This window comes from Pezoporus occidentalis, unplaced genomic scaffold (genome assembly GCF_034315485.1).
Source record: "Pezoporus occidentalis ecotype Australia unplaced genomic scaffold, CSIRO_AGI_Poc_V1 ctg363, whole genome shotgun sequence".
NCBI lineage: Eukaryota > Metazoa > Chordata > Aves > Psittaciformes > Psittacidae > Pezoporus > Pezoporus occidentalis.
In genome coordinates this window covers 180,977-204,020 of record NW_026915625.1, presented here as the reverse complement: position 1 = coordinate 204,020, position 23,044 = coordinate 180,977, and the positions used below count along the sequence as shown (strand labels likewise).

Genomic DNA, 23,044 nt, shown 5'->3' with positions numbered 1-23,044 from the left:
ACAGGACACAGGGATAAGGAGTATCTGGGAACCGCAGGTGTCCAGGATGGGCTACAGTTAAACTAACTGATAAATAGGAGGATAGGAGGATTATTATGTCTGTGGTGCTAAAGAACCAATTAAACTGGTATGAGCATCTACTGCGCATGCTTCAAAGGCTGCCAGAAGTGATGAAGATTGTTGGAAGAAGTAAACGACCCTCAGAGACCACCACCACAATTCTGTGCGCATGCGGGGAACTGGAAAATTATGTAATCCATACGTAGCCTCATGAATATGTATGCATGCCCAGTGGCTATAAAAGGACGGCTTGTGTGGCAGTTGGGGGACACACGTTAGGAGGAACTATCCCCCGTGTCTCCAGGCACCGCAATGAAGAATACCTGCTTGTCAGCTTGAAAACTTTGTTGGCAAGTTTGTTCCTGGAGTTTTCTCCGAATCATAATCTACAAAGCAAGCTGGCATGGATAGAAGCAACAGCCAAACACACATATATGATAAGAAACAATTAAATCTGACCAGAGACATCAAAAGCAACAAGAAAAGATTCTGTAGGTACACTGGTGATAAAAGGAAGAAAGGGAAAATTTCCTTTCTGGAAGGAAATGGGATACCTGGCTACCTGGCACATGAAGAAAGTTGAAGTACTCAGTGACTTTCCTGTTTAGGTGTTCACCGTCAAGTGCTCCAGCCACACTGCCCAAGTCACAGAAGGCAAACGCAAGAACTGGGAGATTCCTTCCTCTGTAGGAGAAGATCAGGTTCAAGATCATCTAAGAAACCTAAAGGTCCAAGGGACCTGATGAGATACATCTGCAGTTCCTGAAGGAACTGGTGGATGTAGTTGCGAGCCATTATCTATCATATTTGAGAAGTCGTGGCAGTCTGGTGAACTTCCCACTAACTGGAAAGGGGAAACATAACCCCCATTTTTAAAAAGAGAAAAAAGGAAAACCCAGGGAACAGTCTCACCTTGGTGCACAGCATGACCATGGAGCAAATCCTTCTGGAAACTATACTAAGGCACATGGAAAATAAGGACGTAACTGGTGAGAGCCAATATGGTTTGTTAGGACAAATCATGCCTGACAAATCTGGTGGTCTTCTACAATAGGGTGACAGCATTGGTGGATAAGGGAAGAAGAGCAACTGACATCATATACCTGGACTTGTGCAAGGCATCTGACAGTGTCCCACATGACATCCTTGTCTCCAAACTGGAGAGGCATGGATTTAACAGATGGACCACTCAGTGGGCAAGGAATTGGTTGAATGGTTGCAGTCAAAAAGTTGCGGTTAATGGCTCAGTGTCCAAGTGGAGATCAGTGACAAGGATTTTCCTCAGGAGTCAGTATTGGGACCAGTGCTGTTCAACATCTTTGTCAGCAACACGGACAGTGGGATCAAGCGCAACTACAGCAAGTCTGCTGATGACACCAAGCTGTGTGGAGCGGTTGACACTTCGTGAAAGATCTGTTCCACTTTTGATTTGCTTTGTCCACTAAAAGCTGAAATGCCTCACTGATGCACAGCCTTTAAAGGGGCCATTTTACACTGCCATATGTGGAGAGTAAAACAACTGTGACTGATCCAGACAGCCAAAAGCTCCTTTAGAATGATGGTATGGAGCTAAACTCACTTTGCACTCAATCAGAGCAGAAGAGAATCTGGACTACATCTGTACATCTTTTGGCACCATTACTCTGAAGTTTTCAAGTTATAACTGATATTTTCAACATTTCTAATGCTTTTTCTTTGGTGACCAGATACCTACTCTCATGCAGAACAAGAACACTGGAGTGCAAAACTTCCTTCTCTTGAACTCAAATGAATAACACCATGTGCGGTAAGTAATCTGTAGTTTTTAATCATACAAGTTTGAAAAATTAGGTGGTTTTGGCATATACACTGAAAAAATGCATTGAAAGAAATCTGCAATATATTTAAGTTACTGCAGGCGAACATTTCAAATAGAGACATATCAAGTTAACAGTAACATCTCAAAACCACTACTTAGTCAAAGATTTTCTATTATGTTCAACAGAGTATCTAATTCTTTAGTGTTGAAAAGGGAGCCATCAGAACTGACGGAACTCTTAAGAGCAGGGAAATATTAAGCCTCAAAAAATCAAAGCAGCTTTCAGAAGAAACGTGCATCTACAGAAAATATATACATTGATTCCTACTAAAGCAAAGGATGAAAATATTTGGGGCTAGAGAGTAAGTCACGCATCAAATCCAGTGGAACAGCATATAGAAAAAAAAAAGTATTGTGAAAATGCATTTGGTATAGGAAAAATTAACCAGTTACCTAAAAAAAGTACCAAAGGCATGCTAGTACAACAAGCCATCTTCACCTCCGAAATAGATAAATCGTGTAATTAAAGCTGATTCTTTTGGCCAATTTAATCATGGACTTACTTGCACACCTACCTCAAATTTGTTGTACACTTTCATACTTGCGAGCTCAACAGGAACATCATATTTTGTTTGTGAAGCAACTGCACAGCCTAAGTTGGACTGATGTACTGCTAGTACCATTATGGTTACCTTACATACTCTTTTACAACAGGACCAGACAACTGACAATTCCAACATAGCAGATATATTTCACAGTAATGTTTCCTGAGTAAATATTCCCAGAAGCCCAGCTGCATGGGGTATTTCCCAACTCTTAAGAGTACTATAGGGCAGACAACCAAGTGCACCTCACCCCACAATCCACGTACAGGCATTATATATTTGGGTCTTGGGACAGAACCTTAACCAAGCTCTAAGGGAAATATTTATAAAGCTTTTTTTAGGATGATTTATAATCAAACTGCCAAAGCCAAAATGCTGGAACTTATTTTATCAGGGAAACAGCTTCAAAGCCACCAAAAGTCATTCTATATGCTATATGAAGCACATTAAAGAATGCACGTATTTTTCTGTTAGCCAAAGTTGAAGCGATCATTTTGACAAAATGAATATTAAAAATAAAGAATATTCTGATGGCCTTTTCCTTCCTCTATACATATCTTAGTTACATTTCATGCATTCATGACTTTTGGTAAATTTAACTCTGAGTCATAAGTAGTATTTATATTGCACCAAATTTTGCGATCTGCTGTCTCATGCTCAGACCCCACACACACACTTTCAAAGCTTGTTTAACCCTTCTGCAATGCACACCTTAGACAAAAGCAGCTCAGGCTGGCAAAATGTAGGCACATAAACCTTTTATGATCTTCCACTTTTTTTAAACATTAAGAAGAACAACAGTGCCAAATTTTCCTGCTAAAGAAACCTATCTCAAAGGCATAATTTGTCTAAAATTGCATTACCTTTTAATTATGGGACAAACTCTGATTTACAAATATGCAGGGATTAAAGACTATGTCCTGGAGCACAAATGGCCCAACAGCATACAGAAGAAATTCTAACTGACAACAAAGCCAAAACAAGACACTGGGATAAACAGTAACAGCAGCTTCAAATGCTGCCAAAACCAGTCCTTTTCTGCTGGATGTGGACGCTTTATAGCAGATGTAAACAAAGTAAATTAGAGCAGGTGGGCAACATCTTAAAACACCAGGGACCATGAACTGCAGTGGCCACAGAACTTGTACACTTCCCTGTTCTGCCACTACTATATGGAACGGAAACCTTTTGCATGAGGATGGGCACACAGGGAGGGCAGGAATGCCATAGAGCTCCACTGATAAATCCAACAGAGCTCATCTGCTGGTGTCCTGGGACTAACTGATGAAACATTTTACATCATACAAAGAAGAAGTAACAGATCCCTAGAAAAGTTCACATATAAAATACTTTACAGAGATGGTCACATTGATTAGGAACAAGGCTGAGGAACTGATTTAACTAGTCTACCAGTGCATTATAACAATTATGAAAAAATTAAACCGTGTCTACATTTCTCACTGTGCACCCCCAAATGTGCATCCAAGAATGACAGGCTGATTAAAATGTGGGCTTTCCCCCGTACTGACAGCAAAATAAGGAACTGGAAAAATTTAGTAGTAGTATTTCCCGGTTTTCAATCACATTGAATATCAGTTGCCCAGTTGAAGTTTAATAACTTAATCTGTATACTAAAAAAGAAGTAACTTTTCTTGATACTAGAAAACATTTCCCTTGTAAACCCAACAATGCAGAAATACAGAAGCAGCCAAGAGGTCAATACCAGCAGGGAGAACAACAACACAAAATATACTGTGTTTTAATTTATAGGGAGAAGTGGCCTCTCCTCTCTTTTCTTCCAGATACTGGTTTTGCTATCTCTTCTCATGATAGATGGTCTATCCCTCTTTTTAGCAGAAGGGATACCAGATTCACGACTTCCTGATACAGTTTTTCTTTTCAGACCTTCTTCGTCATGTTGTTCTATGACTGGTCCATTCCCTCCATCCATAAGGTATCTCACAGCCTGCTCCTCTGGAGTGCAAACAGTGGTCCCACTTTCACTGCTACTCAGATCCAGGTCTTCCAAGTAAAGAATCTTAGAATGAGGCATAGTTTTAATGAAAGTTTTCTCTCTCTCCAGTTTCCTACCAGGATGATGCTCATTCATGTCCACACCGGAGTCCAGACTGGTATCATTACTCTCTGTTTTTCTGCCCTTTTTCAGATCTATGAAAGAATGCCTCACTTGAGCTATTGGCTTTCCATCCAGGGACACAAACCATGCTCGAGGGTGTGGACATGGTTTTCCTTTAGAGAGTTCCAATAATGTTTGTTCTGAAATACCTTGAAGTTCAGATGAAAACGGAGTCATTACAACTGCTTCATTCAATGTCCCAGGAACAGAGACGGATTCCAGCAAGCTATTAGTGTACCGCCCCCAGTTTGAAGTCTGAGATGGTAAGCACTCTCCACTATCTAACACACTGTTTTCATCTCTGCAGACAGAAGGCTGTGGATGAGAGTGCACTGGCATTTTCGGTAATGTCTGCATGTAACTGTCATGATTCATGGGGTCCATCATGGGGCTATAAACTAACTGCCCTTTTCTTGGCAAAGTTGCTGATTTAGCAGGATGCAATTGTTCTGGGGAGTGGAAAAGGTCAGAGGTTTGAAGAATAGCAATAGGTTGATTGTAAATATGCATCAGGTGTTCTGGGATATGGGAAAGGTATCTGTTTTGGTCTTGAATATCCCTGGGAGCCTGGGAAATAGCATTGCTACTATGCTTCAGCTGCTGTAAATGCCTAAGTCCAGCATTAGGCTCCAATGAATGGGCTGAATTTCTTGACTGACCAGTCTGACAGGATAAATGGTAAGAAGCATCCTCTGTGTAGATTTTAAAATTGTCTCGTGATTTTCCATCTTCTGTGTCTATGGACATCCTTCTTTGAGGGCTGTATGAAACCTTAGATGTGTATAGCTGTGACTTATCCTCCAACTTTAAAGACCCTTTGACAGCACTGATGTGATTTATGTGTGTAGTTGATGTAGTCTGGTCTTTTTTGATGACCTCCGGCTTAGTTGTACTTTTTTCCTTCTTTTTCGTCCGACCACATTTATCCCTAAGCAAAAGAGATGCAGGGTGACTGTAGAGCATACCAAGAAATACTGTACTGTTGACTTCCAGAGCTGAAGATCAGATTTTGTTAAGAACAGTAATGTGCCATCACAAACTTTAAACAAAGTTCTGTAATAACTGTGATTTTTAAAGAAATATTAGGCTATGCATTTTAGTTTAGCTAAAGAAACAAGCCTCAACTTCAAAAGACTGTTTTGTCAACCTGAAATTCCATTTATGCTGAGCTTATTTTTGCTTACCTGCAGTAACAAAGAAGAACAGCAAAAAATCCAATGATAATGACAACAGTACCTCCCAGGATAGCAGTAAGAAACACTGTGTGATACACTGTGATGTCCTTGGAAACCGCACTAATAATGGATTCTAGGTTGCCAAGCGAAAAAAGAGTTAGCTCTCAAAAACAATTCCACTTCATATGCAGAGCTGTAGCTAATAAATTAAACTATACTTTTTCAGTAATTTTGTGTTGCTATGGCACTATGTTTATCCTTTCCTTTTCACCTTGCTATTTCAAACTGAATTCAGTGGTTACAATGTAATACATCTTGAAAGGGTCATCTCAAATATTAAAGCCTTACATGACATCTACTCAGTTCCAGTCAAACTACACTTGTATTAGGTGTCCATTTAGAAATACGGTCCATATTTTCTGCATAGTGCTTCTGTCAGAAAGTGGTATGTTTTTGACATCCTAGTTCTCTGATAAGAAACCCTACATATGAATTTCCAAAACATTCCACAAGTTTACATAAAAGAGAATTCACTGGGGCTGTTCTACCCAAGATTAATTTTTTCACTGTATTTCCCATGATCCTCTACAGTAAGGGATACAGTCCTGTTGATTTCTAGCTCTCCATAGGCACAGCTCCCTTGCAGGCTTCTCCCAAAAAATAGAGACAGTATAAACATGTAAATTCAAATACAGTCTGGACTTTTCCCCCTTAAGTATCTGAACTTCTAGGAAACAGTTACATGCACAAAGGCACACTATCAGGATACAAACAGAAGTTACCCAACTGTTCAAACTGCATGTTGTTTTTCCCTTTCTGCTATTAAATAAAGCAATCAAACTGACAGCTTTACAGTGTATTATTACTTGGGTTAGCCAGTGATCTCTTTGCCAGTTGTTGCAATACCTCTTGCTCCAGGCAGTGGAGCTGCCATCCAGTAGCCTAAGTGTTGAGCAGTGTATGTCCATACTAATTGACCATCTGCTTCCTTTACCATTCCTAGCCCGTGGCTTACCCAAGCACCTGGAAAAAAAAAAAGAAAGACAAAATATTGCACAGGTCATGCAGCATTCTTCTATAGATCAAACCATTAGTGATTAAGCTGTTAGCAAAAATACACAAGGTCACAAGAAAAACAGAATCTTCTTACCTATGCATTATTACACAACCTTAGCTAAACATGCACACTTTCTGTCTTGGTAATTTCACTGCAGGAATCCCTGTGTGGACATTTACTTTGAGACAAAACATCAACATTATTTACCAGAATTAATTAATGTAATGTATTTTCTATAAATATCTTTCACAGGTAAGCACACAAATCATGCAAAAAATCCTGTTCTATGAGCTTAAGCATGTATGAGGTCCAAGACTTAAAAAAAAAAAAAATAAAAAATCAAGGAGCAGGTAATTTAAGCATATGAATAAAAGTTTAACATTAACTAGCAGCACTTCGAGGGAAAGCATTTTAATCTAATAAACTACAATAGGATAAACAATGTTTGTCTTGAATAATTCTCTGCCCCTCCCTACCGCAAGGTAGTAACAGTTCAGTTAACCCAAGGAAGGTCTATTAAGATGCAGATTCCACACCATCTCTTTAGCTATGCAAAAGACAGGTATTACAGTATGCCAGCTTCCACAATTAATAAAGCATGTAGTAGAAAAGACAGAGCTACATTTGAACACATTTATTGTGGCCCATCTGCGAAATTCCAAGGACAGAAAACAACCTCATATAAACAACCTTACATTTTCAAACTGCAAATACTAAGAAGGCACAAGAACCACCAGCTTTCTTAAAATAACACTAAACAAAGCACACAAAACGTATAATTCATATAAGCCCTATAATTTTGATTTTCCTCCAAGATCTTTCTTTCAGCAAAGTGAAAGGAAAAATCTACCATACAGGAGGAATCTGACAAGTGACACATGCCATGTGCATACGCACACACACACACACAAAATATCATTCGGCAGTAAAACTTGCAGCCTTCTGATAATTTGTGACAGCTGGCAGAGGCGAACAGCAGCAGCCACCTAGAGCCCTCAAAGAGGTGGTTTCTCAGTTACTCAGTTACCTGGAAATGCTCTTCTCCAGATTCAGGAGCAAAACCAACCAGAAAAGTCTTCTATCCCTAACTCTTATATGGCGGCAACAACAGGTCCCCAAATTCTGTCCTCTCAACTCTAAGGCAAGATGCTGCTATACTGTAAAACCATTGTTTTACAAGTCTTGAGGGTAGGCTACTTACAGACATATGTAAAACCTACGCAAACCACCACATACAAAAGGCAATAAAAAATTTTAGGTCTCCAGAAGTTCTATCTTAACTGAACAAACATGCAAGAAGCTATATAATCTCTGCTGTCGTCTTCAGCAGATTATCTCTTCCACAGTATACTGCATAGAAAATAATACATAATAAGAAAAACACTAAGATGTGTTTTATGAGTAAGCACATATCCTCTACCATTTACTGCCAAGCAGCGCAATATTGTTCTCAATTTAATGTTGCAATGCAAGCTTGCCATTTTTTTTTTTAATTCTATTAAAATCCACAAAGTACTTCTGGTACTAATGAGGCAAAATACTTAGAAAAAGAAGGAAGCCACATTCAATATACATAAACAAATTCTGCATTTACAGCAGCTGGAACATAATTAGAAAACCTCATTTTCCAGGAACAGTCTTAGTACTATTACACTTCAAGTAACCCCACGGAACACTGCACAAGCAGACACGTAAAAGCAGTTTCTATCTTTTTTTCTGATGCATATAGATTAGTCTACACAACTTCAAACACAGACCTGCTCCCTTACCACTATCATGGAAGCTCTGATTACCATTATGACATATTATCCAAGGACTTCAGTGTTTAAAAGAGTGTTTCAAGATACTGCTGGGGACCATCCCACACACTACATCTAGGATACCAAATCCTCATTATTCAGTGAAACAATAGGCCTCCATTCAGCTCAGGTGGAGGCCTACCGTTACTTACATACTCTCTTGAATGCTTGCTGGAGAGCTGAGGTGTTGAACTGTCTGCAGTCACCAGAACCTCGACTAAGAAATACCTTGCTGTTACTCAGTTATCTTAGAAAAAAGTTGTTTTGCACATCTCAAATCAAAGGTAAACATCAAAGAAACATATTTAAGAATAAACCTCCAGAACAAGAAATACAGTTCCAAATTTTCACTGCAGAGAAGAGATGAGGAAACAGAAGAAAAAGTAGAAGTTAGTTATGCCCCAAAAGTCCCTCTCCTTGTCCACAGCCCTCCTAGTCCTCTCATCAGCAAGCATCAATGAACGCTCCATGCAAACACTACACCTCAATGAGCACCCACTATAAACAATTCACCTCTATCAGAGAACACACCATCTGACAGCTAAGAAACAACTGTTTCAGTTGTATTGGATCAGCATGCCACGCTCCTGCTTTTGCTGTACCAAGGCCAACATGCCTACATAGGCCTGTTGAGTAGGTCCCTCAATACCCACATACACATCTTACACTGGTTTATACTCTAACCTGACCCTGCACTGAGCTGCTCTGTCAACTTTTTGTTTTAATAACACTGTGTAGTAACACCAGTTATCCATTTAGTGAGATAAAACAGCTCAGCACAGGTACAGATGAACAATGGAGCTGGCAAAAGTGGCTGTGGCAGCAAGAAATTAAACCCCCTTGTGCTGTTTCACCATGTCAGACTAAAATCCTTTCTTGAGTCACCCCTCTGAAGTCTTCTAGGTGTATAGATAGATTTAATCTATTCCAAAAGTTACTCTAGTCACTCTCATCCCAAGAGACAACCTAGTCATTTTTATTAACATAATTCAATGTTCTTTGCTTCTTCATTAAGATGATAGATTTGTTTCTTGAAGATGTAAACAACACTTGTTAGAGTCGGCATCCCCAGTTGTACTTCTAACAGTTGAATAACAGCTGTTTAACGTAAGAAGTAAAACACTTACCTCTTCACTCACTTGCATGTTTCAAGCCAAACTGTGATGGAAATTATAAGGTACAATGTAAGACTATCAGTACACTCGTCCTGTATTAGGTGTGTATGCACATCTAAATGGGATAAGTGTATCTACCTCATTACTTACTATGGACTAAAATTAGACGTGAACGGCTGACAAAAGGTTTAGAATGTCTGATCTTCAGGCTTCTCTTCCAACATATACTGTAAGAACAATGTTGTTCCCTTTGATAACTCTTATTTTGCCTTAATTTCATTTTCTGAAATGTTTTTGTTAACTGAAGTATTATCTATTCCAGTTTTAGTGTCAAAGGATCTTTACAGTTATACTCCAGGAAAAAAACATCCAAATCTTTAAGTCTGATTTTCTTTTAAAAAGGCATTTACAAAATTACCTGGCTTAAAATTTAACATCACCTAAAATGTATGTCCCCTGAATCCTTAGCCTCCCATCAAAATAAAAATCCATTTATTTAAAAATTTGTTCAATAGGAATGCTAATGAATTTTACCAAAGCTTTTTGAACTAATGAAAGCAGGGAAATTCATTTGAACAATTCAAGCTAATCAATCTAAAAAAATTTGCAACTATTTATCACCAGCTCAGACATTAGTGCAGTCCCTCTTCCATGACATACAGTGTTATGTGGCCAAAACTATATACATGTGCCAAAAGGCAGAATAACAAATAACTTAGTCCACTTACCAGTTTTCGCATCAAATGCCCATGCAGGTACAGCATCTCCTGATTTTACAGTACTTGTGGGAAGAGGAAGTGTAATCTGAATGGGACCATTTACTTTTAGTTCTTTCCCAGTTAAACGAATGTTTACACATATTGCAGCAAGAGGAGTTAATTCCATGCTTTTGAAACCTATACGTGAGAAATAGCTTGGCTATAATTCTCCATTCATAGTGTATTTAAAAATATATATTTATAATTAAGAATATATCCTAATTGTAACTAGAAGGAGCCCCCCGTTCACATCCAGCTACACAGTAGATATCACAACTCAGTGAAATAAAAATCAACATTTTTCTATTCTGGACTTTCAAAATGCGATTAAAATAAACCCCAGTCATTTCTATACCAAATCTGTAAAAGTGAAACAGATTTTTGACATACAGGTTTAATGATGACTGCAGAAACAACGGTGAGGCAAAATCTGGCTTGGGTGTGAGGGAAGAAGGTTTTTAGCCCTCAGATAATGTGATTGCAAAACAGCTATCCTATGATGAAATACAGATAAAGATTCTTTGTATAACTGCAATATATGTAACACTGAATCAAACTGAAGCCATATATAAATATATGACTGCTGCATTTTTCCTTAGTTGACCAGACCTCTGAAAACTTTCCTGTAAGGATTAACTTTCTACCTTGGCAGTTATAATTAACTGAATAGTTAATCATGAGGCTTGTCAGAACACACAAAGAAAATGTTGCATATACAGAGTTTTACAATGAAGCCTGAAAGTTTGTTTTGTTTTCCTTAACGCTAATTTGCAAATACTTCAGAATGCACCATATGACAGTATGATGAAAGAAGCCGAAACAGAATTATTAAGTACCAGAACACTGTTAAATTGATGCAAGCTGTAAGAAGCTGGCTGTGAGAAAAATCCTGGTGCATCAGATATCAGTTAGCTTCCACCTGCCCTAAAAGAAAGCTTATTCCTCTAGGAGTATATGAATAATTTAGAACACATGACAGATTAAAAGGAAAACCTGAAGGGAAGAAATGCTGTTTATTCTCTTATACTTTACATGTAAAGAGGTGAAATAAAAGTAAGAAAAGTTTTTAAAAAATTTGATTAAAATTAAATGAGCATGACAAGTTCAAACAAGTTATGTAGTGGCTTCCTTATGTGCTGCTATGAATTTAAGAGCCTCATGGCTTCAGTTCAACTGGGAATAGAGGAACAGAAGAAAGATGAAGCTGCACACAGTACTATCTACCAGAGACTGTATTTATGCAAATACTAAAAAAAAATCTGTAGAATGACAAATACTGAAAGATCCGACTGCATACAAGCATGAAACTACTTACTGCTTCTCCAGTGAAACAAATGCACAGAAAAGGTTATTACAGCTGTACTCTGTATACACAGTGACTACTTCATTTAAAACAGGCTCATACAGATTAACTGCCCATGAACTAAACATGAGCTTCCATACAATTTTTATGCTAGGTGTAAAGCTCCTAGGGGCAGCCATTTTAGTGAAGATGCAGAAAACCCCACAGCTGAAGTCAACTGCTGCAGTTCCTCTTATTTCTTTAGGTTCATCTAGTTTACACACTGACCATAACTGTATTTTTAAGGTGTTTACTAAACACCTTATATGTATATAAGTGTGTGTATATATATCTATACACATATATGTTTAGTAAACACCTTATATACATACATATATATACGTGAAAAGCAGATTCTGAAGGAGTATTTCAGTTTAGTAAGATATGCTATGTTCTAATACTGCATGGAGTAAGAGAAAAAGTGACATTAATTACTCACCTGACGTGTTTATAGAACAAAGCTTTAATGCAATGGAAGCAAGTTCAGGCCCTTTTTATTTAAGCATATGTTTTTCTGTTAACACTCATATTCATTATAATTAGAAGATTTCTTCCTTAAAAAAAAATTCTTCAACAACATATTTACATACCTGATTTACTTAGAAGAATTCCTGTTGAATAGACAAAGCTGTCTACTTTCAAAAACTGCTCTGGTACTGTCAGATAGGCAGTAACATTCGTAATATGTCGATTTGTTGGAAGCTTTATTAAAAATTTTGGAAACTGAACACTTGGTCGAGATTTGGCATCTATAAAAGAGTGAAATTTTGTCTCAGCAATGGTAAAATACATAAACACTTATTTTATTACTGTTCAGAAATCCATTTAGTATAAAAACCTGTTTTCACCCATTTTCTCCATGCTCTGTGTACGTCTAGCACTTGTCACAGCCACACGTACAGATGCACACTTAACTGAAAATCTGGTTTTGAGATAAGCATTACATGAAGATGTGAACATGCTTAAATTTTTTTTGTATATGTACAGATGGTTGTCACAAAGTGTTTAGATTATAGTCTGCATAGCCTGAACTTACCAGACAGTTTTCCAGTAATTAAGACAGTATCTTCAAACAGCCACATATTAGCTTGACTTTGTGGGAATAATGAAAGCGTCACAGAAGAGTATACTGTGGAAAGTAATAATATCTGTTACACTGTGAAACTGAAAAAAATCCTGCAAGATATCTGATTCTGAAGGAATAGTGAATAGAACGGTTAAAAAGTATATATGAAGACTAGATAAATAAATCAGTCCTGCTGTCCAGAGCAGGAATTTTAGTGGTTAGGCAGGAAGGCCTTTGTTGTATGTTTGCTACTGTCTTATGCCTTCTAGATAAACAAGTGCCTGGAATTCTTAAGATCCCACTTCTTTAAAAAAAAAACAACAAAAAACCATATAATTTTTAAGAACAAGAAATAGTTAAAAGGAAAACTCATGAGGAAACACTGCTGAAAGGAAGCTGCAACAACAAGGTTATACCCGCTACTCAGGACTCAAAGCACCAGCAGTCCAGGAATTACTAAAGACTGTATGACTTTTGTCAAAACACATTACCATTTGAGTCTAGGTAAACAATTTCTTGGAACACACACTACCACAATATAACCTACTGAGAGTTAAAAAGGGCTATTTTCTGTTTTATAGTAATGAGAATTTTGATTAGTCTAACAGAACATTTGACCTTACATCTGCTTTGACAGGCACCATCTCCCTTGACTGACATCAGTCATTTTCAGTTGACAGTAACTACCCAGACTGCTGAGAAGGAGAGACATTTAATTACTGACAGATAGGGTTTAATAATAGGACTATAAGACGCTTACGTACTTGGCATTCTCCCAGTCTTCCAAGGCAAAGGTGTTAACATGTAGCCATCCTTGTATGATACAATAGTTAGGCTTACTCCTAATTTGTATGGAACGTTTATTAATACTGCTCCATTGCTTCCAGTAAGAGTAGAATTTGTCTTTGTGTAGTTAACAAACACTTCTACAACTGCTTGTCGCAGGTACTGATGACTGCCTATGTCATTTACTTGAACTTTCAGCATAAAAACAGATCCTATTAAAAGAAAGAAAGGAGGTCATAAAACATCATAACTAAGGAAAATAAATTTATAAAAAAATCCTAGAGTTTATGCCTTGGCTATTAATTCACTGTACAGTGTCTCTCTCTCTCAACAAAGGTAAGCTGTGGCCAAAAAAAAGGGGTAATCACACAATTACATACCCCAGAGAATAAGGAAGCTCAAAGGAAGAAGGAAAAGATGATACACAAAGATACCAAAAATTGTTTACCAAGCTCAGAAAATATAATACCTGAGTTAAAAAAAAAAAAAAAGACCACAAACAAATCAAATTTACAAAGTAATTTTTCCCCTTTTTGTTTAAGCTTGAACAATGCATCTGTGACAACGTAAGATTTGATGTGCCTTTGCAAGTGCACTGCACTACTACACAGATAATACAGATGGGCTTGTCATTCAAGTGCAACCCTTGGCTTGGGTCACACATTTAAAGATGCACCTTGAATTCTACAGAGGTGCCTCATGTCTATGTACTGTGGGATGGCACATTTATTATTACATGTGTAAAAAGTAAACAAATGCATCCAGACACTTTGTTTTAATCACCTCCCACCAGATTTACAGTTCTGGCCTAGTTTTCACTGTTCTGTATTGCACCTTCTAAGTAGTATTTGTCTACTGCTAATTAGAGGATCTGACATTCCTTTAGGGTACCTAGAGTGTCTTACAAAGATCATAACCACAATGACTGAACAGTATGTTGAAAACAATAATTCGGCTTGAACAACAGTCTCAAAATGCTCAACAGTTGCAAATAAACTGTCATAGACAGCAGGTGCATTAAAACAGACAGAATACCATGTTATATCCAGTGTGAAACTAACTTATTATCACAACATAAAAGTATCACAAACCACTGTTAAAATGCTTCAAACAACATCAATTTTCCAGTATTTCAGTTACAGACATACTACTATTCAACACCACTGCACTACTTCATACCTGGATTTTTCAAGTACATTAATAATGAACATGCATTTCTATTTAGGTCAAATGTTAGGCTAAGTTTATTTGATATTTGTCTACCTAAAACCATAATCCAATTTAATTAACTCCTCTATAATTGACATTACACCAAGAGATTTCTATCACTGACCTTGATTTAAATGGAAAGGCCTTAAGAGGCAGAGAACAAATAAAAAAAAAAAAAAAACAAACAACAACCCAGTATATAGTGAAGACATGCAAGTACGGCCTCTCTGAGTATTTCTTTAGATCTATTATAAAGGATGCCATATATTCAAGCAAAAAATGAGCTGTACATGAGAAAAGATACACTGGCCTCAATTTGTTACTGTTTACTGCATACACAGCAAAAACTTATCAACCGTGCTCATTTGATTCTCCACAGTGTTACAAAAAAAAAGTCTACATCTCCTTGTGCAAATTCATATATACTTTCAAAAAACAAAAAAAGATCCCAGGGGTACTCAAACATATCTGATGGAATTAAACAGAAAATGCACAATAATCTTAGAACAATGTCATCTGCATTCCTTCTCTCTGCTATGGGATCAGAAATTCCCACAGCGTTCTTCAAAGCTGCCTGAAATAGTGTTGAGAAGATGCAGAAGCACAGTTGTAAATGCAGACTGAAATCCCAGGGAGAAGGTTGCCAAGACAAAAGTCTCCAATGTAGGACACAGTCCTACAGCTGCAAGCCCAGAAAGATTAATTACCTGCATATTACTGTCATATGTATGTAGCAGCTACTCAAGTGAAAAATGCTCACTTCACACTAGCTAACAATATGACAAAGATTACAGGAGACCTGAGCCCAGCTCTCATTGCTTCTGGCCTTATCTTTTGTGCTAACACAAGTCTTCCTGATAAGAGGAGGTATGCCAATCAGCTGGAAGTTGCTCCCTCCCTGCAAGTAAATACATGAGCAAATAATTTACATTTCATAATATCACCCATAATATACTCTGCCAACCAGGCACTTGAATTTTTAGTGCAATTTAAATTTATTAATGTAATTATTTTATATAAATTAAAACCTAATTAAAAAAAAAATTAAATATCTTTCCATTCCTTAACAGTAATAGTGCAGAAGACATGAGCACACACAATATTATGCCTCTGAATCCAAATGCTAGTGGAATAACAATATGTAAAAAAATCCCAGTTAAAAAAGCCACAACCCAACAGTAACAACAATTTTCCTCCCCCACAGCCACGTTTCACTGTTGATTTATATAAAACAACAGTGTACCAGAGCATCCTACAGCAGGCCAGCTGTGACAGCCTAGTTAAAAGCAGAACAATCACAAGGTCCTGAGAGCTTAAGCCTGTGTGTGTAGCCATGGTCCAGCACGTTTGACTGATCCATACCTTGCCGAACTTTATACCCCTTGACCAACTCCCTCCTCAAATAAATTCCCTCACATGACTCACATGAATTTAATTGCAAATTCATCAGGGATATTTAATGGCATCGAGTTATTAACAATGTCATATTAACACTCATGACATCTAATTTGCAGAGAAAGTCCTGCTTTGCTTTTTTTTTTCTACGTATCTTAATGTACAAGTCCTTAAGGGCACTTGTAGTCTCCAATATGATGGTGACTGCAGTAGGATTTTTTAATAGCAATAAAATGTACTGAAAATCATTTCAGATGCAAAAATGAACTGTTGGTTAACTTTAACAAAAGTTGATAAATATAATGTGTTTTTTTCTGGACACCAACACTTGCCAATGGGTATCTCAATATTAAACAGATCTGGCAGAACTTTTACAATTATAAGAAAGAACTCAGTCTTATCTGATTTGATTTGTACTGCCTCAGAGAAAGGGAGATTTGTCCCTTGGCAAGACCACTGGAAATGCCAGCTTCTATGACATTAAAACATTTGCCAATAAATCTTCATACAAATGCAGCAGTTACTTAGACAAAGGGACACTTCTACCACATTCAGCCACTTCAGAAATGTCACAGCCAGGAAAATGACACTTAATTTCTTCAAGCAACAATATCTAGTGCTTGGAATTTGGCTTCACATCATTGCCCTAACAACTGTATCATAAAATTAAGTCAAAGAACTGTTTGGAACTGCAAGCCAGGTACAAAATGCAACAGTACCAAAAAAATAAAAAACAAAACCCCACCAAAAAAAAAAACTCTTTACAATGCCCCTATGTAATTTATTCTTAATTCTTTACATGCAGATAAGCATCAGTATATTCCAAATTACACATATAATTAACTGTGAGATACAGCAGTAAACACACATACACAGGGCAATGCCTGGGAAGCGTGATAAACACATAAATGTATTGGCTTTCCCAAATCATACATGTGGCTATGTAGATATAACTCTATGAGTTCACAATAACAGAAACAAAGCTCGCTAAGGACACAAGATTAGACAAAAAGTTGAAAATGGCGAGAACTCTTGAGCAAAAAGGAGTCACATAGCAAAAGAATTTGTGAAGGTAAAAGCGGGGGGGGGGGGGGGGAGTTGATTTAAGAAAAGCTAGGGCCTGGAAAACATAGAGTTGAAGTACTTTTTAGCTTAACTTAGGTTGTAGAAAGAGAACACTGTTTGTCTTGTCTGTGGAATTTAGTGGCCCCACTAAACATGGGTAAATTGTTTCACACTAGTCTTCTAAAGTACCTTTAGCTTTAAAGAATAATGTGTTGTCTGTGGTGAGATAACAGGATTTAGTGGCCCCACTAAACATGAATGAGTTATTTCACACCATCCTTCTATTTATCAGTTAATTTAGAGACAGAGCCTCCCAAACATCTGCTAACTTGGGATACTCCTTGTCTGCCCATCCTGCAATAAATTTTGCAGGAAGGTCACAATGTTCTAAATCTTTGCTAGTTATTGCTAGTTGCTAATTGCTAGTTGCTAGTAAATTTTTGCTAGAATTACAGATATGTCTGGTTTCAGCTAGTTGTGTGATTACTGGGGCATCCAACTGTGCCAAAGGTGAAAAGTACACTGTGATGAAGACTGCTTACTTCATCCGCAAGACCCCTGCCCACAATCACCGGAGAGCAATGCGCAGAGGCCAAGAGGAGGAGACTTATGATTCCCCGCCTATATGAAGGAATTATGAATATGTGTATGACTAATGCAATAATAGTGAAAGTATATAAACCTGTAACAAATACTAATCAGTGCGCCTCTGGCTATGGTCATGCCCAGAGCTGTTGCTTTTGCTTTATTGACTTTGTCCCTCAATAAAACCTTGTTATCTCATTTAGAGGAGTGAGTTCACATTTTACAAAGTATTCCTACACATTCTGCAGCCCAGGTAGAAGCCCCTTTTCCTATTTATCACCAAGGTCCTATAGCAAATGAGGTTCTACACCTTGAAGCAGGCAGTTACTCTTCTCAAAGACACTGACAGGTACCCCATTAAGCAATTATGGGGTGAAGGGAACAGTAACTGCAATTAAATAATTGATTAGACCTTTCCTTCAGAGATTTTTCTCACCCATGCCAGAAAAGGCACATGCTTACATGTGTTTTATGGGAACTGCCCACACTGTATTATGCTCCCAGCTGAACAGACAGATGAAATGTCTGCTGTGAAATTTGCCTGGTCTTAGCTGATTGAAAAATCATTTTTCCATCTTTTACATTCACAGAACACCATATTTTTCGGCTTAATTAGGGATATGAAAGGTGCACTGAACTTTAAAGAGACCACATATTCTAAGAATATCAGGTTTTACTACACATGCAGTAGTGCAATGCATAGCAACATTGCAGGGGAAGGGGATCAATGAAATATATAATCTACACAGTCAACACACATCTGTCCTTAGTTTAAAAAGGTCACATAAAAGCAATCCTCGTGCCCCAAAAAAACAATCACTACTTCTTAAAATTTGCTTAAATCTACAGTAATGCCAGTAACAAACTACAAAAGCATATCTATAAAAAGTAAAAGCCTATTGTACCTTTAAAGCTCATTAAAAATCCACACACACAAAGATGAGCTGTGCCAGCAACTGACACAGGGATGATTTAGTGCTGAAGTAAGCCCTCCTCACCACAGTGCACCATCAGCCTGTGGTTACCTTTTAGTCTTTATTAAGGTACAATGCATTGACACAGTACAGATTTTTCTGCCTTGCATAGTGCATTAAAATGACATTATAAGTGACCCCTGAACACCAGTGGCTGTTTTATGGCTATATTCTGACAGTTATTGGCAGATACTAGGGTAAGTTCTCTGATCAGTTTTCAACTATGCTTCTCACAGCTATCAAATAATCTGTAAATCTCAATTACCCCTACATCCTAATGCATCGGCTAGCTATTAGTGTTCTTTAATGCTGTCTTATTCCATGAAGTCATTTACAGACCCTACATACAATGGGCATGTACATGTATAAAGACATTTCTAGCTCTACAATAATTCAAATAATTCTATATATTCAAAATTGGTAACAGAAGGTCTCATTTAAAAACTAATTATGCAATTCTTTAGAAAGATATTTATATGCTGCTCCTCTGATTTAAAAAAATAACATAAAATAAATGCAGAAAATATTTTTTCCTCCCCAAAATGACACAGGAATACTACTAAAATAATAAAATTCACACTGCAAATGTTTCTTCCTGTGCAATTTGACCTTTATTAACTACTTAAAGAGTACAATCTATACATTTTATTTTCAACATACTGTAAGTGAAAAGAGAAGCAAAGAACCTCACATAATTCACAAAAGGTCAGAGGAAATTCAGCAAACTACTTAACCCAGGTGTAAAAATCTATTTCTCTGAAGAAGACGTGGTTAGATTTTTGGCAAGAACAGCATAAACATAAGATAAGAAATATAATCTTTCTGCCTGGCTGAAAAGAGAACACAGCTAACAGCTAGCTAACAGCTTCATTCCTGCACATAGTACAAGGTGAAAAATTGTATTACCCCCTTGGAGAATCACTCTGGGAGTTACAACTTTCATCTAGTTAGCAAACAGTCATGTAACCAACTAAAACCATGAAGTGACTAGTTGTCCTGGGTTCAGCAGTAGCAGTCATGTTTTTCTTTTGTGGTAGCTGGTACAGTGCTGTGTTTTGACTTCCAGCCTGAGAACAGTGTTGGTGAAGTCGATATTTTCAGTTGTTGCTAAGTGATGTTTACCCTGACCAAGGACTTTGTGAGGCTCATGCTCTGCCAGGGAGGGGAAGCCGGGAGGAAGCAGAGACGGGGCGCCTGACCCAGGCTAGCCAGGGAGGTATTCCATACCACAGCACGTCATGGCTGGGGTGGGGGGTGACTGGGAGTTACCCGGAAGGACACGGGATTCCGGGTGGAACTCGTTCTCTTGGCCGGTGCTATCGTATTCTCTTCCCTTGTTATTTTCCCTTATCATTGTTGTAGTTGGTAGTAGCGGTGGTGATTTGTGTTGTACATTGGTTGCTGGACTGTTCTTGTCTCAACCCGTGGGAGTCGCACTTTTTTTTTCGATCCTCCTCCCCGTTCCTCCGGGAGTGGGGGAGAACCACGGGGGGGGGGGGGGGGGGGGGGACACGGACCTCGATTGCTGTCAGCTCGGCACCACTCACTGGGAGTGAGTGAACAAGTTACCTGACTGGGTTTAAACCACAACACTAGTAAGGAACACAGGTCCGTAAGGACAGACCCAGCAACAGCAAAACTTGCCCTCATTAAGTAAAATGGCAGCATGATTACTCTAATTCTAAAGCGAATATGGATTGCCCCTTGAAATGCACTTTGGAGAAAGCAGATACTGACTTTTTCCTGCTGTATGTCAAGGGTGGTGTTCCATAGTGTTCAACTGTTGAGCCTTACAGAAAACTGCTTCTAGGCAATGCATAGATACTGAGAAAAAAATAAATATTAGGTAAATTGGAGCCCAGAACTAATCAATATGGTTCCGTCTGGATCCTGTGGAGGTAAAACCACCACAATCTACAGAGTACAGCAGGGCAGCGTAGCACTCCCTTAAAATATTTTAATGCATAACTGAACATTAAGATGTATATTTAAAAGAAAAGCTTTGGCAAAAATTTCTGTAGAAATTAGGACACCACAGTATTCCCATTGCTCTGTTTCTAGTCAAACAATTTCCACGGAAGACAACAGCAGAATCCTCATTACGAAGCAGCTGAGGCTAGATCCTGAGGGGAACAAGGAGTGCCTTTTACACAGAGAAAGGCTGTTACAGTCATCTTACAGAAGACGGTTTAACCCAATCTAGTCAAATCTAGATGTCTCCAGCAAGCACTTGATTCATATATCCAAGAGAAACTGTAACAGATTAGAAATTAGAAAAAATTGCACACTCTATTACTTAAGTGGGAGATTTGTTACCCATCAGGCAATGCTAGTGAGCTTTTCCTGGGGAATTCCGAGAGCTTTTCAAACATTTTATCTTACGTTTACTTCAAATAAAGCATTATTTCAGATATAGAGAAACTTTCTTCAGTAGCATGTGCTGTGATAAGGACACACAGTCTAGTGTATGGTCAGACACAAGTGTGTCAGAATCCTTAAGCATCCGTATATTGTTAAGAAAACAATGGAAATTATTTATTAGAAGTTCATTCATGTTGATACATGCATTATTCCAGCACATACTGCAGTCTTCAGGTGGCCCTTTTTCCCACCTACTATGAAAACCAAAATCAGGACCTCACAAAACATTTCAGATACCATTCTGATTTCTCGGTTCCAAATCAAGGCTAGGCTGCATCTCTTGAAACAACTGGATATGTTTGCTTTTAAGAGCTGAACAAAACAGCAATGTAGGAAACATGTAAACTCAACAATCTTGGGTAAGCTAAAATAAAAACATGTCATCCTTGCTCCCATTGCTTTCTGCTCATTCACTACTTTCTGAAAACTCTTTCCCAGTTCCCGTTTTTCCATACCCTCTTTTCTTGGTGGAGCTCTGCCCAGTCTCCCTCCTCCCAGCATTTACCCCATCCCGGAGTAATCCTTGATGACGATTCCCTGTAATATTTTAGCCTGTGAGATCGCTGATCATGAAGAAGGATCAATATTTGTCTAAAAGATCAGTTTTTTCTAGAAGCTTCATAAACTACGACGAGAGTGAGAAATGCTTTACATTAAATTAAAAGCACTGAAACAAACCCATCAGGATGGGCACTTTAAAAGGAGACTTCAAATCTATCCGACTGAAATACTACAGGGGATTGCCTGTGGCAAATCAGCACCTGATCCAGAGCAAACTTCAGGATTCTAAGTAAATTACTTGGTCAAAACTAATTATTCATTTAGTTCAAAACAGACCAAAAACCCAGTTTCACATTATAATAAAACTGCAGTATGAAGAAGATGACCACCTGCTAAAGTACTGTTAAAAGCATTACATACTTTACAAATAAGAAGAAGGCCTCCTTCCTTTCTGAAAGGGATTTTAGCAGCAAAGAGAAACAAATTAAAAAAATCACACTACCTTAGAAATAGACTGTATTTCTCAGTCAAACATTGTAGGTTACTTCTCAGCAAAAAAATTTATAGACTTAGCACCATTTCTTTACATAGATTTAACACTGAAATTTTACTGCTTTTACACACACACAAGAAGAAAGAAAAAAAGTTGTTTATTTACTTACAACAATTTTGTTTCACTTAGAATAATGTCGTAGTTTAAACCCAGCTGGCAACCCAGAACCACACAGCCGCTTGCTCACTCTCCCAGCTTCCGCCCCCCACTCCAGGAGGGATGGGGAGGAGAATCAAAAGAACGTAACTCCCATGGGCTGAGATAGGAACAGTCCAGTAACTAAGGTATAACACAAATCACTACTGCTACTACCACCAATAATAATGATAAGGGACTCAACAAGGGAAGAGAACAGAACCGCTCACCACCTGCCAACCAATACCTAACCTGACCCAATCAGCAATTTAGCCCTTCCAGGTAACTGCTCCCAGGTCAGGTGTCCTGTGTCTCTGCTTTCTCCTGGCTTCCCCTCCTCCCTGGCAGAGCATGAGACTCAGAAAGTCCTTGGTCAGAGTAAACATTACTTAGCAACAACTAAAAACATCGGTGTTATCAGTGCTGCTCCCAGGTGAAAGAAAACACAGCACTGCACCAGCTACTAAGAAGGAGAAAAAATGACTGCTGCTGTTGAACCCAGGACAAA

General features: G+C 38.1%; 1 protein-coding gene across 1 annotated transcript in view; it reads right to left on the bottom strand.

Annotated features, from left to right (window-relative positions):
- Window positions 1-450: 450 nt before the first annotated feature.
- Window positions 451-23,044, bottom strand: part of FAM171B (family with sequence similarity 171 member B) — a 37,682-nt gene continuing 15,088 nt past the window's right edge. The window contains exons 2-8 of the mRNA XM_062631017.1: window positions 13,677-13,910; window positions 12,883-12,975; window positions 12,437-12,595; window positions 10,475-10,642; window positions 6,682-6,798; window positions 5,785-5,908; window positions 451-5,528 (exon numbers count right to left, since the gene is read on the bottom strand). Coding sequence (XP_062487001.1) covers window positions 4,223-5,528; window positions 5,785-5,908; window positions 6,682-6,798; window positions 10,475-10,642; window positions 12,437-12,595; window positions 12,883-12,975; window positions 13,677-13,910 — 2,201 coding nt within the window. The 3' untranslated portion in view covers window positions 451-4,222. The remainder of the gene's footprint in view (window positions 5,529-5,784; window positions 5,909-6,681; window positions 6,799-10,474; window positions 10,643-12,436; window positions 12,596-12,882; window positions 12,976-13,676; window positions 13,911-23,044) is intronic.